Source organism: Haliotis cracherodii, unplaced genomic scaffold, assembly GCF_022045235.1.
Source record: "Haliotis cracherodii isolate W230 unplaced genomic scaffold, xgHalCrac1.p SCAF_10, whole genome shotgun sequence".
In the NCBI taxonomy this organism is placed as follows: Eukaryota; Metazoa; Mollusca; class Gastropoda; order Lepetellida; family Haliotidae; genus Haliotis; species Haliotis cracherodii.
In genome coordinates, this window is record NW_027266265.1 from 6,775,375 (window position 1) to 6,794,959 (window position 19,585).

General features: G+C 43.5%; 1 protein-coding gene across 1 annotated transcript in view; it reads left to right on the plus strand.

Moving 5' to 3' along the window:
- LOC139454007 (uncharacterized) overlaps positions 1-19,585 on the plus strand; it is a 101,788-nt gene that overhangs the window by 44,474 nt on the left and 37,729 nt on the right. The window contains exons 18-33 of the mRNA XM_071235479.1: positions 421-504; positions 1,061-1,219; positions 3,323-3,469; positions 4,239-4,397; positions 4,746-4,829; positions 6,241-6,303; positions 7,468-7,635; positions 8,329-8,412; positions 9,285-9,368; positions 10,262-10,282; positions 14,063-14,158; positions 14,648-14,731; positions 15,289-15,456; positions 15,767-15,850; positions 16,419-16,523; positions 16,751-16,813. Coding sequence (XP_071091580.1) covers positions 421-504; positions 1,061-1,219; positions 3,323-3,469; positions 4,239-4,397; positions 4,746-4,829; positions 6,241-6,303; positions 7,468-7,635; positions 8,329-8,412; positions 9,285-9,368; positions 10,262-10,282; positions 14,063-14,158; positions 14,648-14,731; positions 15,289-15,456; positions 15,767-15,850; positions 16,419-16,523; positions 16,751-16,813 — 1,653 coding nt within the window. The remainder of the gene's footprint in view (positions 1-420; positions 505-1,060; positions 1,220-3,322; positions 3,470-4,238; positions 4,398-4,745; positions 4,830-6,240; positions 6,304-7,467; positions 7,636-8,328; positions 8,413-9,284; positions 9,369-10,261; positions 10,283-14,062; positions 14,159-14,647; positions 14,732-15,288; positions 15,457-15,766; positions 15,851-16,418; positions 16,524-16,750; positions 16,814-19,585) is intronic.

The window sequence follows — 19,585 nt, forward strand, 5'->3', positions numbered from 1 at the left end:
GCTGAGGTGGGTCGTGGACGAGATCGAAACATCTAGTGCTGAGGCAGGTCATTTACGAAATTGAAACATCTAGAGCCATTGTAGGTCATGGACGAGATCTAAACATCAAATGCTGAGGTGGGTCATGGCTGAGAACATAGCCTTACTCACTGCACAAGGCTGGTGACAGTCAGGGGTCCTGGTTTGTGGGAAAGAATATAGTGTCTGTGTGTATGTGATGCCATTGCTAATGTACTGGAAATAGTGTTTCTTTCCTCTGGGAGGAGCACCTTCATTAAACAGTAGGGAGTTAGTGTTCAGGCAGGAAATCGGTTACGGGTTCTTGCAAAATATTCAATATATGTGGAAAGTAACTCCCTACGCTAAACGTGCCTGAAGTTGTAATGAACACTGCATGTAATCACTACATGTGTCCACCAGACCCAGGACACCCAGCTGAAGATGGATGAGTTGGAGAGGGAGTTGCAGCAGATGCAGAGTCGATACGCTGCCCAAGCCAGGGAGGTAGGTCACAGCGTACATCCCAAGTACCCCATGCTTGTCACGTCACCAGTACCCCATGCTTGTCACAGAGTACATCCCCAGTATCCCATGCTTGTCACATCCCCAGTACCCAATGCTTGTCAGAGAGTGAGTCACTAGTACCCCATGCTTGTCACTGAGTACATCCCAAGTACCCCATCCTTGTCACAGAGTACATCCCCAGTACCCCATCCTTGTCACAGAGTACATCCCCAGTACCCCATCCTTGTCACAGAGTACATCCCCAGTATCCCATGCTTGTCACGTCCCCAGTACACCATGCTCGTCACAGAGTACATCCCCAGTACCCCATGCTTGTCACAGAGTACATCCCCAGTATCCCATGCTTGTCACAGAGTACATCTCCAGTACCCCATGCTTGTCACATCCCCAGTACACCATGCTTGTCACAGAGTATGCCATGATATAGCTGTAGTGTTGCTGCCTGATGTGTACAACAGACACTACCATGGTGTTTCCTTCTGGTAATATTGTAGTTCTAGGAATGTGTTACAGTAAGCTCTCTGTCCTGCTCCAGATTGACCGCCTCCAGACGGAGGTTCAGGAGCGAGACCTGGGAGCCTCCCAGCAGGAGACCATGTTCAAGTCCGAGATGGCCGACAAGGATGAGGAGGTGATGCGCCTCAAGACCGACCTCAACGTGCTTCACGAGAGGTTCTCCCAGAACGAGGGGCAGGTATGTCTGGGCGGGATGACATTGGAAATCGGCTTCAGTACAAAGCTGCAAATCCGCAACCCATGCTTGCCATAAAAGGCTACTGTGCATATCATAAGAGGGAACAAACAGGATTGGGTGATCAGGCTCGCTGACTTGGTTGATGCATGTCATTGTATCTGAATTGCATGCAACGATGCTCATGATATCAAACATTGGATTGTCTGGTCTACACTCAATTATTTACAGACCGCTGTCATATAGCTGGAATATTGCTGAGGGTGGTGTTAAAAAACAAACAAACAAACAATCAAACACTGTCACATAGCTTTAGGAGGTGCAGCTGTACACATGCTGGTGGAGAAGGATGGGAATAGATTAGACGTCATGGAGATGGCTGGTAGCAAGGGGTTCCGTTCAACAAAGCGATTGTAGCACCAAGGTGAGAGTTACTCTCATGCTTTATCATAGACTTACAACTGTATCCCAATTGCATGGACCGATGCTCATGATATCAAACACTGGATTGTCTGGTCCAGACTCAAATATTTATTTACAGATGGCCGTCATATAGGTGGAATATTGCCGGGTGCGTCGATAAACAAGAAACAAACAAACAAATAAATACAAAGCTGCAAAGTGCATAGCTCTAGGTCTGATTCTAGGTCATAGGTTTGAGTCTGTTCAGATGCCATTTACTGGATATAACTAATGTTGCTAATACAGTGTAGATACAAGCAACCAAACCACTACTATAATCATAAAAAATCTCATCTAAAAGCAAAGGCCATTATACAATTCCAACTTTTTCATGAATGGGTTGATGAATCACTATCAAGTAATGATGATACTGGGTGTTCGTTGTCCTGCTCCAATGGTGGCACCCGTGAAAACATTCACTTGTGCTGAAAGCATTCACTCATAATGTGTCCCTTGCATCAGTCCGTTGCATAGTCTTGGTGCTTTGAGCCTGCCTCCGTGGTCTAGTGGTAGAGCGTCTGCCCGGAGAGCGAAGGTCCGTGGTTCGAGCCCCAGCCACCCCATTTCACCTCACCTCACCTTGGTGCTTTGAATTGTGATAGAGTTGGAATATTGCTATAGGCAGTAGGGCTGGGACGGGTAACTCGGGTACTCGGGTCGGGTGGGTACTGAGTAGGGCCCGGGTACCCACAGGACAACCCGGACCTGTGGTTAGTCACGTGATATATTGTTTAATGACAAAAAATATCTAAAACTCTATGGTGACACTACAAGTCACTGATGTTCCCATTTCTTTCTGATAATGCACACATTCCTTCTGACCTTTATAGGTTTGAATAAAGATAAAACTTCAGTCAACTTCAGTGTATGCATGACCAGATCGTTTTATACGTGTATCTAAATACATTTTACCAGGGCTACGGTCAAATTATTCCCAATCGCACATTTTACACCCAAGTCTTGAGACATATAGTGGGTATCCGGGTAGGGTCGGGTAATGCCGTGGTGGGTACCCGGGTAGTAAATTTGGACTTGTCCCAACCCTAATAGGCAGGGGTAACAACTTCCATAGTCAGATCAGTGACAACCGTGGACAACAGCACTATCACTGTCAGTGTGTTGGGTCCACCGAAGGAGGGTATGGAAAGCTCAGATTATCTGGAATCCATTTAATTATGGAATTATATTTTGGCTGGACTAACTAATCTATGCATAGTCCAATGAAAATCGCGTACCAAAATCAACATCCGGTTTGTACACTGCCGTGCAAAGCATGTGTACCAGCATCCACAGATATTTTCCAAATCTTTTCATGATTTTTATCAAGGTGTTCACATGATTTGATGCACTTCACAAAGTAAGACGTTTTATTACAATAAAGACCTTGATCATCAATCAGATCATCTTCACTGAGCTGACACTTTGTATGAAGCTAATTCAAGTGATATGAGAGGTGGAATCTGATTGGTCAATAGGAGGGACATAGAATGGACATAATTCGTAATAGCCACTGGTGGCACTATGATCAAACCCAGAAATTCAGGCCATATTCAGCAAGGGTTGAAACTTAACTTTTACAGTCAGTTAACTCTCTTGCCTCGGTAAGATGGAAACAAAGTGACTTTAATCCTCTCTTTCCTACAGCTGATGTCGCGAGACGAGCAGATCAGCCGGGTCCATCGCCAGCTACATGAGATCCAGGATGAGCTCACCAACAAGGAGACGACGCTGCAGAAGACTGACATTGATCTCATGAATGTTGCCGAGGACAGGCGCAAACTGGAGGACAATGTGAGTGAACCGGCGTTTGGATTCATGATGTCTTGTACTGCTTGGCTGCAAGTTACTAGCAGTTATTGTGGGGATGGGTGGCCGTTATAGAAACAGGTGGTCATGTCACGAAGACATGCTTTGAAGAAGAAGGGCTATGAAAATATTGTTCTATCACTGTACTGCTGAATTATTTATTTTAGAGGACTTGAATGTTCATGAGAAGTGCTTAAAAATATGACCCCAGAAAGGCTGTTTCTTGTATTGTGTATTCACAGAGATAGTAAACGTCAAATATACAGGTCCTATGATAAGTGACTAGTTTATGAATCCTTTGTAGAAATCTTTAAAAATTATTATTCCCCCACCTCAATATGGAAGGGGATATAGAAATGGGTGCTGTTGGTCCGTCCTTCCATCCTTCCGTCTTTTCATCCTTCAATCCATCACGTTTCATTTCCAGAGCAGAACCAAAAAATCGTGAGAGATTTCTTAACCAATCTTGGCATATAGATAGGTCTAATTGTGAACTGGTGCCTTTTGATAGTCTGGGATTTTTTGAAAATTCATTCAAGTTTCCTTTTCAACGACTTTGACTTAGCATGAAAGTGGCGGTAGTGCTCCTTGCCAGAAAAGAACTTAAAAAACCCGACAGCATTTATTGCCTTGCACACAACTGGACATGTCATATTGGCAGGGGCTATGATTGTTTCATGCTTGTTTATGATTATGATATGACTGCAAAATCTGACATCAAGAAATGTAATCATATCTTCCATCTATGTTGTAGTTGTCAAGAAAGGAGATAACTCTTCAACAGTTGTCCCAGGATCTGTCCCACGCCAAGGAGCTGTACAAGGAGGCCGTGGAGGAGAACGGGCGCCTCGAGGCCCGGATACAGGCCTTCGCCATCAACGCTCAGAGTGAACAGGATGTACTCAACACTGAGGTGGGAAAAATACCAGTGTTGTACCTTTTGGCTGTTATTAGGCATGTGTTGTATTGACCCGCATGCTGGCCTTCACTGTGTAGATGTGGAGACAGGTAGAGAGTTATCACATATCCCCATTGTCCTTGGCCCGTGAAGATCCGGGCTGGAATAGCTCTTCAGCAACCCATGCTTGTCGTAAAAGGTGATGAATGGGATCTGGTGGTCAGGCTTGCTGACTTGCTTGATGACAACATGGATTGTCTGGTCCAGACTCGATTACTTACAGACCAATATCATATAGCTGGAATACTGCAGAGTGTGGCGTTAAACAACAAACAAACAAATAAGCAAACTATTATCCTGCAGGTGAAGCGCCGTGAGGAAGCCATCAAGAAGCTGAAGATGGAGCAGCTCAGTCTACAGGAAGTCAACAGTAGATACGAGGAGAAGGTGAGCTTCAGTGACTGGACACAGCTACTATGTTAAACTCTGTGCCTTCCCAGTGGAAATATGCCATACATTTGGTGTTGGTAGTTATTTCCTCAGAATCATCCGCCCGATGAGCGGAAGGTCTGGGGTTTAATCCCCGGCCGCTTCATACCAAAAGACATTAAAAGATGGTACTTGTTGTTACCCTGTCTGGCGCTTGGCATTAAGGGGCTAAAGCAAGGACTGGTTGGCTCTGAGTCAGTATACTGTGTCTGAGTGGGGTATTCATGTTAAACTGTGGCATGGTATCTCAGTGAGCTAGCACTATAAATCGGCATCAGTCCGGACTAGTACAAGCAGCCACACAAACACACACACGTACATGCACGTCGCTATATAAGTGCAATAATCTTGGACGCGACGTTAAACCCAATTTCACCTCACCTCACCCCCTCAGAATCAATTCTTTTGAATCAACACCACATAAGTACAGAGGAAAGAAGTCATGGTACTTCATATTCTGATAACGACCTTATTGCTTGTTTCCCCGTGTGGAGATTATTGGGGGTACTATGGTTGCGAGGTATTACCGGTATATTGGTAAATTGAGATTCATTCTTTCCACAATACATATCACAATATCATTTTTTCATGCTTAATATATCAGCTGATTTCAAATATGGGTTTTTATCATGTGTTTAATGTTATATACTTGCCAAAAGCCTTCACTGCCCAGGAGCAAACATCAGGGTCCCAAAGATGGCTGTGTATTTATTGAATGAGTAAACATTCTGTTGTTCCAGCATCTTGTTTTGTTCCATTTATGAACTTCAGTTTACACCTTAGTGTATCAGATTGATCTGAATTAAGAATTTAGAATTATACAATGTATCGTGATACATATCGCAATACAGCCTTGTGCATTGCAAAATATGGATACACTTCAAACCTCCAATGCCCATCCCTAGGGGGTGCTATACATTATTCATGACTGAACATGAGTGGATCAGATGGTCACAATGGATGATGCATGTTCTCACACTATCAACCAGTGGTTTGCCTGGCCAATGCTCTATGGTCTTTATATCCCACTATGATGTAGACCAGTAAAGATCCGGGGTAGAAAAGGTCTTCAGCAACCCATGCTAGCCGTAAAAGGTGTCGTAAGAGGTGACTGTCGGGATCAGGTGGTTGATGCATGTCATCGTATCCCAATAGCGTGGAATGATGCTCATGATGTCAATCACTGGATTGTCTGGTCCAGACTCGATTATTTAAGGGACGGCCGTCATATGGCTGGAATATTGCTGAGTGCGGCGTTAAACAACCAACCAACCAACACTATGATGTAATTGGGATATTGCTGACTATTTGAAGCCATCCACCATTCACTTGTTCACTTACATTATGTGTCTGTCCTTTTCATCATCAGGTGTCCCAGATGAGCAGAGAGATCGAACAACTGAAGGTACAGCTTCGGTCAGCAAATAATGAGGTATGTACCATGAATCATGTTCCATTTAGTCTTACTTTGACTGGACCGCCTCCGTGGTCTAGTGGTAGAGCGTCCGCCCGGAGAGCGGAAGGTCCGGGGTCTGATCCCCGGTCGTGTCATACCAAAAGACGTTGAAAGATGGTACTTGTTGTTACCCTGTCTGGCGCTCGACATTAAGGGGCTAAGACAAGGACTGGTCGGCTCGGAGTCAGTATACTGTGTCTGAGTGGGGTATTCATGTTAAACTGTGGCATGGTATCTCAGTGAGCTGCCATCGGCATCAGTCAGGACTAGTACAAGCAGCCACACAAACACACACACACACATGCACGTCGCTATATAAGTGCAATAATCTTGGACACGACGTTAAACCCAATTTCACCTCACCTCTAGGCCTAGAACCCCCTATGGACATGATAAGAAGAGGCTGCTTGATGTATTTGCTTGAAGTTTTTGCAGCAAAATTTGTAAGAGATTTCATTCCTGTTATTCCTCTCTTATATACATACCCCTGGGGAACGTTTCTTACACGTAATTGGGTGACATTGAAGGTCAAGGTGACTCAATGAAACAGGCATCAGCAAAGCTTGTATGCATGATGACTTGGGTATTTATGATTGCTACTTTCAACCTAATCCCGAGGGTGGGCTCTCCGTCGCATCAGTTTTTATACCTATATATAAAGTCAAGGTCACCAGAGTTCCCATCGCAAAACTTTGCTCAAACCTCAGGAATATTCAGATTAAATCACAAGTAAATAAGACAATATTACAGTGAAAATTTAACTTTAATGGCTAAGTCAATGCTTGTCATATGTCATAGTTGTGTTGAATGTCAAGGTTACACTATAGATCGTTCCCTATAATGAAATGACTTCTAAACAGTTTATAGCAGATAGTATTGGCATTATGGTATTGAGACTTCAGATGTGTAGAACCTCATATTTTTGCTTTAAGGAACTGTTCTGGCATCTGATTGGTGAATGTTGAAGGTCAGGGTCACTCCTAACACCCAAACCCTGTCTTTGCATACTGCAACATCCCTCACTGACTGTACCAGAAATAATGAGGCTACTGTAATATATGTCTGTCAGATTTCTGTGATATCGCTCACTGACGCCCGCAGCAACATTCCGTCACTCACTCACTCTACTGTTGTGTTCAGATTGACACGAAGAAGGCGGCGATGCAGAACCTGGAAACGAGTCTGGAGGAGGCCAAGAAGCGGAACGTAGCTCACCTGGACGAGGTGGCTCGCCTGGAGGACAGGGTCCGGGAACTAAGCATAGAGCTCACTTCCATCAATGCTCAGGTCGACAACTTCAGCCATACAGTAAGTTGCTTCAGCTCTACAGCAGTCGCATCCTACCTAACTAAGAAAGTGACCTAGTTGCACCTCTGATGTATTCTGCATGTGAAGTATGTGTTTGTTGATACACTGACCATGTAGAAAGTATTGATTTACGTTGCATCTTTACATTTGGGCTAGACAATGAATACAAACATCACAAGACACAAGAAATAATATATTCAGTGGCAACATGACAGCTGTGTTCTGCTTTTCATGTGTATGTCTAAGCATATATCCAATAATAACATATTACAAATTACCAATATTTACAAATTTCAGGGGCAGTGGGTTAGCCTAGTGGTTAAAGTGTTCGCTTGTCACACTGAAGGCCCGGGTTCGATTACCCACATAGGTACAATGTGGGAAGCCCATTTCTGGTGTCCCTCTTCGTGATATTGCTGAAATATTGATAAAAGTGGAATAAAACCATACTTTCTCTCTCTTTCTCACCCATTTCACCTGCTACCAATTTTTGACCAATTTGCTTGTCAATATGGATTGTCCTAGTGTTGGAGGTGAAGGTGTGTTGGTCCTAGTGTTGGAGGTGAACATGTGTTGGTCCTAGTGTTGGAGGTGAACATGTGTTGGAGGTGAATGTGTGTTGGTCCTAGTGTTGGTGGTGAAGATGTGTTGGTCCTAGTGTTGGTGGTGACCCGGTGTTGTTGGTGTTATCAGATTGACACAAAGGACAACGTTATCCAGCAGCTGCGCGGGGATGTGGAGGTGCTGCAGCGGCAGCAGAAGGAGACGGTCAACAAGGTAGGCATCACAGCGTCTCCTGATGACGCATCTTGCTTTAGGTTTCTGTCTTACCATCTGATATCCTTCAGTGTTGGAGCCTGGGCTTTTTTGTCGGCAAATTATTTTTTTAGTAAATAAAATATTAAAGGCTCAGGTGTTACCCAAAAAAGAAGTTCAGTGGATGTTCTAATAAAAAATGTGTTGTGGGTAAAAAAACAGATTTTTTTGGAAGCTCCTTGCTGAAAAGCAATGTCTATCATGAAGCAGTGACCAAAACGAACAACCTGTAGGAAACATCCAATAATCCGTAAGTCATTATGAAGTACTGCTCAGGGAAAAATCTATAATACCAAATATCTGACATGACAAGCCTGAAGGTACCCCGATGTGGCTGGAGTTTCTGCCCCTTAATGTCAAAGTTGCATTGTCTCGTAAATCATCGCAGAAGCAATTCTTTATGCAAAGTAGCAACTTTTGATGGAAACGTAGTCTTGCTACTGCATTACAAGGTTCCAGAAATACTTCTTACATTCTAGTACAAACATTAAACTGGTTGGCAATGATAAAAAAAAATATGAAAAAATATTTATATTACTTTTGCATTTTCTCAGTATTTTGGGTCAGAGGATCCGCAAACCAATTAAACAAAAGGCCTCATGTTACAAGAGTTTCCTCTGTGTAAGGGTGACCAAGTTGTCTCCCGTACTCATGCCAGGATCCGCTATTCATAGGTTCGAGTCCAATATCCACTCTGTTTGACACCATCACGGCTGTCAGTCTGGGTCTAACCTAAGTACTAAACCTCTACAACCTGGCTCACTTTCAAGCTTGCCTCCCCCGTGAGAGTAATTCAACTCATTATGGTTCACTAATTCAACTTTGAATCCCAGGTGTTGGTCCGAGATGAAAACATCCAGAGACTGAATGCAGACATCGGCAAGTTGAAGGCAAAACACCAGGAGAAAGTCAGCGAGGTATGTGTCATTAACCGTAATGTAGAGAAATGGCTGGCTGTGTTATGGACACTATTTGACTCTATTTGTGTCTATTTGACACTATTTAAATCTATTTGACACTATATGAGTCTATTGGACACTATTTGAGTCTATTTGACACTATATGAGTCTATTGGACACTATTTGAGTCTATTTGACACTATATCACATTCAAGCATCAAAGTGTCCTACAGCAGGTTTACCAAATTAAATGCAAGAATTACTGAAAATAAGTTTTGAAGGGTTTTAAGCGTAGGTTTTAGACAAAAGATACTTGTATTTAAGTTTTGATTTAATATTTCAGAGAGTAGATAGGGAAGAACCATTTTCAGTGAGAATTTTTATGAAACATTATTGGCTGTTTTCAAAATCATGTTGCTGTTTTTATATTCTTGTTGCTGATTTCCAATTCATGTTGTTGTTTTCAAATTCATGTTATTAGTTTTAAATTTATGTTCATGTTTTCAAAGATCAATTTACCAAATCAATATGATCAATGGGATTGTTGTAATTGACTCAATAGGATGGTTTAATCAAAAATAATTCTGCATAACATCTGCGCGAAGTGTTTCTTTATCCTTCACTGTCATGATGATTTTGGGGAATTCTAAGTTCCTAGAGATGATCCTTCATAGACACATTTCCTGAGTGTGGACTTTGTAACGATTATGTTGAGATCCACTCAACCTGCTGATCTGTCAGTCAGTCCACCTGAAGGACTTGACCATTGCTACTGGTTTGTCTGGTCCAGACTGGGTTACTGGTAGCTGTGATGTATTGACTGTCACTCACTGTGTATCACTTAATGGGACAGTCAAACCTGTAGGTGCATGTAGAAGCTTCCCCTGGTTAACGTCAACTCTTGATTCCAGTTACATTCATGCTCGACGGAGGTACGTGTGGTTTACTTAGATTGCCATGTATGTGTGTCCATGTTTAATCACCATGCAATACTGACCACTCACCCAGCTGCCACAGTGGCACCTTCTCTGCACAAAGCATTGTCACATGTATGGTAACTCAAGCACTTAGTCTTCACCTAGCATTGTCACATGTATGGTAATCAAGCACTTTGCCTTCACCTAGCATGTCACATGTATGGTAACTCAAGCACTCCCACAGCTTTGCCTTCACAAAGCTTTGTCACATGTATGGTAACTCAAGCACTTTGCCTTCACCAAGCATGCCACATGTATGGTAACAAGCACTCCCACAGCTTTGCCTTCACAAAGCATTGTCACATGTATGGTAACTCAAGCACACCCACAGCTTTGCCTTCACAAAGCATTGTCACATGTATGGTAACTCAAGCACTCCCACAGCTTTGCCTTCACAAAGCATTGTCACATGTATGGTAACTCAAGCACTTTGCCTTCACCAAGCATTGTCACATGTATGGTAACTCAAGCACGTCCACAGCTTTGCCTTCACAAAAATGTCACACAGATGGTAGTAAAAACACAGCCTAAGCTTTGCCCTCATATTAAAACACCGAATGATATTGGTAGCTTGAGCACTCTCACAGCTTTGCCCTCATTAAAACACCCCATGACATTGGTAGCTCAAGCATGCCTACAGCTTTGCCCTCATTATAACACCCAATGACATTGGTAGCTCGAGCACGCCTACAGCTTTGCCCTCATATTAAAACACCCCATGACATTGGTAGCTCGAGCACGCCTACAGCTTTGCCCTCATATTAAAACACCCTATGACATTGGTAGCTCGAGCACGCCTACAGCTTTGCCCTTATATTAAAACACCCCATGACATTGGTAGCTCAAGCACTCCCATAGCTTTGCCTTCATATTAAAACACCCTATCACATTGGTAGCTCGAGCACGCCTACAGCTTTGCCCTCATATTAAAACACCCTATCACATTGGTAGCTCGAGCATGCCTACAGTTTTGCCCTCATATTAAAACACCCCATGACATTGGTAGCTCGAGCATGCCTACAGCTTTGCCCTCATATTAAAACACCCCATGACATTGGTAGCTCGAGCACGCCTACAGCTTTGCCCTCATATTAAAACACCCCATGACATTGGTAGCTCGAGCACGCCTACAGCTTTGCCCTCATTATAACACCCCATGACATTGGTAGCTCAAGCACGCCCACAGCTTTGCCACCACAAAGCATTGTCACCTGTATGGTATCGCAAACACTCCCATAGCTTTGCCCTCATTAAAACACCCCATGTCATTGGTACCTCAAGCACTCCCATAGCTTTGCCCTCATTAACGCACCCCATGTCAATGGTAACTCCAGCACTCCCAAAGCTTTTCCCTCATTTAAGCACGCCCATTTCAGTCTCATCTACCAGAAATATTTGAACATTCTTTAAAATCTATGTTCTTCAGCAGAGATGTACTCATTTTTTTGGCCATGAGCATTACTGTTTTGATTTGGCTGTTTCTAAGAGAATCCAATAAAAAAAAATATAATCTTACACAAACAGGAAAAACTAGATACCAAATCTCACATGAACTATTTGATCATGTAGTTCTGGATCTATATCTGTGTGTCACATGAACACAAGAATGGCCCCTGGTCATAGTCCGTCACTTGGTCCCAGTTTCCACACAATGGTGTTTCCCAAAGTCCTTGAACCCATGGTGATGGTTAGACATTTCAAATTGTTTGTTTGCAATATGTATTCATTATACCTGTATTGTAGTGATTGAGAGTATATATATGGTTACAGCATGTAGTTAGATGATAACGGTTGCTGCAGTATGTTAGATCATTAAAACAGTTGACTCTTGTTATTACAGAAGTAGTTGTCTCGAACTTATTATTTTGTCTCCACACAAACTGACCCCCATGGGGATTCTAGAGAGAGTTGGTCCACAGCAACCCACACTTGTTGTACAAGGCGACGGTCAGACTCGCTGACTGCTTTTATAGAATCACGAAGATCCGGGGTAGAATAGGTTCTCAGCAACCCATGCTTGTCGGAAAAGGCGAATATGCTTGTTGTAAAAGGCGACTAACGGGATCGAAGGTCAGACTCGCTGACTTGGTTGATGCATGTCATCGGTCCCAATTGCGTGGATCGATGCTCATAATGTCAATCACTGGATTGTCTGGTCCAGACTCGATTATTTACAGACTGCCATCATATAGCTGGAATATTGCTGATTGTGGCGTGAAACAACCAACCAACCAACCAACAGCTTTTATAGGGTGTCAATGTTCCCGATTGTGTGGATCGTGGCTCAAAATATTTATCACTGGTTTGTCTTGTCAAGACTTTATTATTTACAGGCCGTTGTCATATAGCTGGAATATTGCGCTGTTGTACAACAAACAAACAAAATGATGGTCCTATCTGCATTCAAATTTAACAAACTTGAGTCCACTGGTTCGAAGGTATCTTGTTAAAAACATATTTAGTGAAAACTTTAATTTTGAATTAATTAACAACTAGATATATTTAGCCTCTGTCACATACGTTTTTGGTATGCAATTTCTAACACAAATGATATATGTGTTTGAGGTAACTTGTTTTGGTTCTGGTCCATGTTGATACCCTGTAGACAGACAGGCTTGTGGTGGGGGAATTACTGCATGTACTAACCGTGTCACAGTATTGCTTGGCCTTTGTCATCTTGTGTCAGTCTCATCCTTGTCTTCACCATATTTATCGTAAGCCTATGTTAAGTATGGGAGTTATGATCACTTTACTGCTAAGATAGCTTTGCAGCATTAGAAATTGGCACTAGTCCTGTAGTCCTTGCCAAACTGCCCAATAGTAAAGGTATCATAAGGAGTAGTAGACATTTGCCATTTTAAGGGTTTTGCTATATGTTATCATTATAAGGACTAGTGGACTAAAAATGTTAGTTATCAATGGCTTCGTGGAACGGGGCCTTTGATGATCCAGGTTAGAATTGGTCTTCCACAATCCTCCATGCTTTTTCTAAGAGGCAACTAACTGGCTAGGACTTGCTGTTTTAGTTGACATCATTATCTTGTGTAAGGGTTTGGTGTCCAGTGTAACTGACGTGACCACTTGAACATAATACGTGTGGTAACAGGGATGTAAGAATAGACATTTGAGAAGGCGTCCATGAAACTGAATATGTCCATGAAGTATGTACTGTATAGTGTTACAACTATTGGCAAATGCTTGTATGTACAGGTAATGGTCATGCTGCCACCTTGATCTCAATGTCATGTAATCAGCTTCTGAGGAGTGAATGTTCTACTACATTTCAGTATTTTTCTGTTGGAGATTAGTTCAGTTATATTAATTCACCTGACTGAAAGTCAAGTGACCTCATTGCCTTTGTTAACATTGTAAACAGTTGAATACATATAGGTGAGCTACAGAACCAGGGCACTTTCATGCCACAACTTTTAAGTCATTGTCATAAAAGTCATTTAATGATACCATGTGTGTAAATTCTGTAATGGAATAGTTAACCCTTAAGGCTTTGGTAACCCAGAATGTTCTTCAATGAACCGGCTTTATGTTTAGTTCAGGAAGGACATTACTGTTTGTTGCATTATTTGTTAATCCAGAAATTTGGAAGATTCCAAAGGCAATGTGTGTTTCAGTGGCAAATGTCCCCTATAAGTGTTTTGATGTGAAGCGCCTGTCTTCATCTGGTTGCCAGGGAGACAGGTGTGTGGAGGAGAGACTGTATTATTTGTTGTGTTTCAGATTCAGAAGAGTTCCGACCTGATCAAGAAGCTGCAGGACACGGTGACCCACTGTCACATCGACCTGGACGACACGCGCAAGAGGGCCGAGGATGATGTGAGTAGAAGTAGAAGTTCTGGGGTTTGAAAATAAATACTACTTGAGGGAGTAAAGAGAAACACATGCCTAGGAATTATGAGTCCCCAGTACCCATGTTTGTCATTAAGGCTGATTGATGACACCCAGTTGCAGTTTGTACCCAGGCTGATTGTGTCATTATATTACCGCCGTTAGGATGGTTGCTCATGCTATCAGTCACTGGGTTACCTTGCTCACTTCCAGGGTGTTAGAATATTGCTGGAATAATGCTGACTATGATGTCATACAGCATTTGCTCATTCAATAATGTCACAATATAGCTGAAATATGGCTGAATCCGCACTCATGGCTTCAAACTCACTAACTCATCTATTAAAAAATTATATCCTCCACATTTTTGGGAGAGCCATATTCTTTACGAGGTCCTGTGGATCAAATATTTTAAAATGCTGCTCCACGCGTGGCCCTGTTGTGTATCACGTGGCTAGTACTGTGTGTGTGCTGCAGGTGCGGGGGAGGGAGATGACCATCAAGCAGCTGCAGGAGGACCTCATGGAGTCCCAGACACAGTACTCCTCCTGCTACAACGAGGTGAGGCCATGCACGCACACATGCACTCATACACACACATACACATGAACATACACACACACACGAACATACACACACGCACATGCACACACATACACTCGAACATACACACACGCACATACACATACACACGCTACAAAGACAGACACACACACACATACATACACACACGCACATACGCATACACACACTACACACACATACATGCACGCACTCTATACGCACACACATATACACATGCACAAGCACACACATGTCTAAGGTGCAGCAATTCACTGTGCAGAGTTAATCATGGGTTCGAATCCTGGTTTGCCCCGATTATGTTTCTGGGTTTGTCAGCACCATAATCATGTTTGTGGGTTTCACCAAAGTGATAAACGTCTGAGACCTGCATCACTTCGGTCTTTCCTCCTACATCAAGCTGACACGCCGCGATATGACTGGAATACTGTTAAAAACGACATTCACTCACTCACTCCAACCTTCTCGCACATTGTAGATGACTATGATACAACTTAGATGTATACGCCACTCACTCTGTGTTTTCTGTGTGGCAGATGTTGAAGCAGGAGGATGACATTGTGAAACTGAAGACGGAGAACTCCCAGCTGAATGACACCACACATCGCAGCAGCCAGGACATCAGCCAGCTGCAGGAACAGCTGCATCAGATAGAGCTGGACCTCACCATCTCCCAGGAGAAACACAGGACCTGCCAGAAAGAGGTAAGGGGCAGTGAGTGAGGGAGGGAGGGAGGGAAGGGGGAAATGGAGGGAGGGAGTTAGAAGATGCATCAAATAGAGCTGGACCTCACCATCTCCCAGGAGAAACACAGGACCTGCCAGAAGGAGGTGAGGGGCAGTGAGTGAGGGAGGGAGGGAGGGAAGGGGGAGATGGAGGGAGGGAGTTAGAAAATGCATCAGATGGAGCTGGACTTTTTACCATCCCCTGGAAGATTGTGGGATCAGATATGATCAGCTAGTATTTCATGATAATGTCATGGATTTTGAATTCTGATTTGTGATTTTGTTACAGGTTGCAAATCGTGACCAGGTAATCCTGAGACTTCAGACAGATCTGGACACCACACAACAAAAATACAGCGGAACCACGGATGAGGTGAGATATCAGACACTCTCTCACACTGTAACACCTACGTGCATGTAGACATAGGAAATCTCAGCAAAAAATTAGAAATGAACTACCTACCTTATTTAGGAGGCGGAACCGCAAGAGAAAGGAACTTCTAAATCTAAGTGTAACACGACTGCAAGTAACTCACCCACACACCACACAGCTGTGACTCACCCGCACACTATACAGCTGTAACTCACCAACACAACACACAGCTGTGACTCACCCACACAACACACAGCTGTGACTCACCCACACACTACACAGCTGGAACTCACCCACACACCACACAGCTGGAACTCACCCACACACCACACAGCTGTAAGTAACTCACCCACACACCACACGGATGTAACTCACCCACACAGCTGTAAGTAACTCACCCACACACTACACAGCTGTAAGTAACTCACCCACACACCACACAACTGTAAATAACTCACCCACACACCACACAGCTGTAAGTAGCTCACCCATACACCTCACAGCTGTAAATAACTCACCCACACACCACACAGCTGTAAATAACTCACCCACTCTTGTATTTCCGCAGCTGAACATCAGGGAGGACGAGGTTCAGCGGCTCAACGCGAAGATCAAACAGCTGCAGCAGGAGATCAGGGGACTTAACTCTCACATAGAAGCCAACGAGCAGCGGGTATGGACCAACTCTGTCCACACATTATGTGTCCTGTATGTTGGATTACCGTATGATTGACAACACAATTACTTGCATTAAGGTGTCCTGGAGAAGATCATGTCAAAATGGTAAAATAATTTGGTGGAGCACCCAGCATGAGATCTGCTTTTTGGGAGGGTTATGTATTACTAGTCATGCCTCGCCTACCTTGTTTGTAGAATCCAAGTACTTGATGTGTGTTTCAGATTGCTAATGATGAGAAGAAGGTGCAGAAACTCCAGCATGACCAGGAGATCACACTGCAGGAGGTAGGTGTTGGGTTGGGTCGGGGTCTCCTCAAGGAGGTTGTGCTCAGTAGGTTTGGGGTAACCTCAAGGAGGTCGAGCTCAATTAGTTGTGTCAGGGGTTGCCTCAAGGAGGGTACCTACAGGGGGTAGTGCTCAGTTGAATCATGGGTACCTTCAAGGAGGTAGTGTTTAGTTGGATAAGGGGTAGCTATAGGTGGTAGTGCTCAGTTGAATCATGGGTACGTACAGATGGTAGTGCTCAGTTGGGATGGTCAGGGTCAACGGCAGCACAATCTCAGGATATGTACATGTCATACAAGACTTTCAACCTTTGGACACACTTTGTTACCAAGGGTGACTGAGTTACTAGCATCTAAACTTGTGCTACGAGGTGAGTTAAATGGGAAATTGTGTGTCATTGTACCCTCTTCGCCACTCTGACCTTGACCTTCTGTTTCCCCTTGTAGGCAGATGAGGCGAATTGAGCTGACTTCAGCATCACTTGCCTCATGCCCTCTTGACTTCAGTTTGTACTTTGTAGATAAATATATATTCTTAATAAATTATTTCTTGTATATGAAAGTGTTTCTTTATTGGCTAAAGAAGTTGCAGTATGATTGTTTTTACCCGAAAGCCCTATCCCTGACACAAGGTTATGGAAACTGCAGATGAGCATGTACAACACTACAGCTATAAGCTACATACCATCAGTCTAGGCTAGCCGGGAACACGGGTGGCCCAGTCGTCTGAGGCCTACATCACTTAGGGCTTTCCTCCCATTTTTAGCTGACAAGCTGTAATGTAACTGGAATACTGTTCAAAGCGACATTAGAAACCCAACTCACTCACTCACTCTTGATAGCCATGCGCTGGTGGCCCTTGTGGTTAGAGGGTGCTCCTTTACGTGCAGAGTTGCATCCCTGCTGTGTCTGAGTCTGGTAAATAGAGGTTCAAATCCCAGATTTACCTCCATTTTGGATCATGATATGCACTCATAGGTAAATTGGTAAATTTTGACAACTTGGGCTTTTGTCCTACTCCATACCACCTCTGTGATCTAGTGGTAGAGCGTTCACCCAGAGAGCGGAAGGGTTATGATCCCCTGCCCATCATACCAAACGACGTTAAAAGATGGTACTTATTGTTATCCTGTCTGGCGCTCGGCATTAAGGGGCTAAAACAAGAACTGGTCGTCTCAGAGTCACTGTTCTGTGTCTGAGTGGGAGTAATAATGTTAAACTGCAGCATGGTATCTGAGTGGGCTAGCACTATAAACTGGTATCAGTCCGGACTAGTACAAGCAATATTATTTCTTTCTGTCTGTGAAATAGAGATATGAATGACCTGATGACTATCCCTGGTGTACCTGGATGTCAGGTCAGACACACCCTTCCTTTCTTCCTTACTTCTCTGAAAACCCACAAAGAACCGGGTTAGACTTGGGTCTTCAGCAACCCATGCTGGTCCCCCATGAAGATTTGGGTTAGAATAGGTCTTCAGGAACCCATGCTGGTCCCCCGTGAAGATTCGGGTTAGAATAGGTCTTCAGCAACCCATGCTTGTCATAAGAGGCGACTAATGGGTTTGGGTGGTCAGGCTAGCTGTCTTGGTTGGTGCATGTCATCGTATCCCTATTGTGTGGATCGATGCTCATGATATCAATCACTGGATTGTTTGGTCCAGACTCAGTTTTGTACAGCCCACCATAATATGGAAGGAACATTGCTGAGTGCTGAACAAACAAAACTTCTCTTAACCAATACAGACAAATAGATACCTATTTCAAGATATTTCATCACCTTTGGTTTGGGCTGATCAACATATTAAGAAAGTATTGTTTTACATCAAGGTCGGTGTGAAATTACTCAACAGGCATTTATACAATCAAATATGGCATTACTGTGGTGTATCATTTAGTAATCATCATCATCATCATCATCATCATCAGCTGTTGATTTGCTTCAACTGTTGTGAGTGCTTGTACCTGCTTAATTAACTTGCACCAAAACGCTGAATTGATTTCTTGGGCAGTAATTGTGTTTTACCTGTGTCCAAATTTCATGTGTTCCTTAACTGTGAAACCTTCAAGCGAAACAACCTTACTTTTATGTAGGGGTGGGGCACGGGTGGGGCACGGGTGGCCAGGTCCACTGGGGTGCAGCAATCCACTGTTATGTCTCTGGGTTTCTCTTCACTGTACTTTTTCACCAAATGTTAAAGGTTAAGTACCTGCATCACTTTGGGATTCCCCCTACCTTAAGCTGACCTTAAATCACAACCATAAACAGGAACTGATGTTGTGGGGACTTGTGGCTGTTTGCCTATTGCAGTAGTAGTGATTATATTGTACTAGACAGTATGATGAAAATCACCATCACAGTAGATTTGAAAACCTCCAACACGGGGTAGATGTTCCTCCATTATTCAACATAATGACAACCAGTGAGAATTGATCCCCAGTAACCTAGGGGTGGTCGGGTAGCCCAGTGGTTAAAGCGTTAGCTCGTCACGCCGAAGGCCCGGGTTCGATTCCCGACATGGGTACAATGAGTGAAGCCCATATCTGGTGTCCCTTGCCATGATATTGCTGGAATATTGCTAAAAGCGGCGTAAACCCAGTAACCAATGCTGGTCGTAGATGAGACCAAATGGATCAGGTGGTCAGGCATGGTGACTTGGTTGACTGTGTGTCATCATACCCTGATCGAGTGGATCATTGCTCACAATACCAGCAACTGGATTGTCTGGTCAAGACTTGATTATTTACAGGCTGCTATCATATAGCAGGAATAG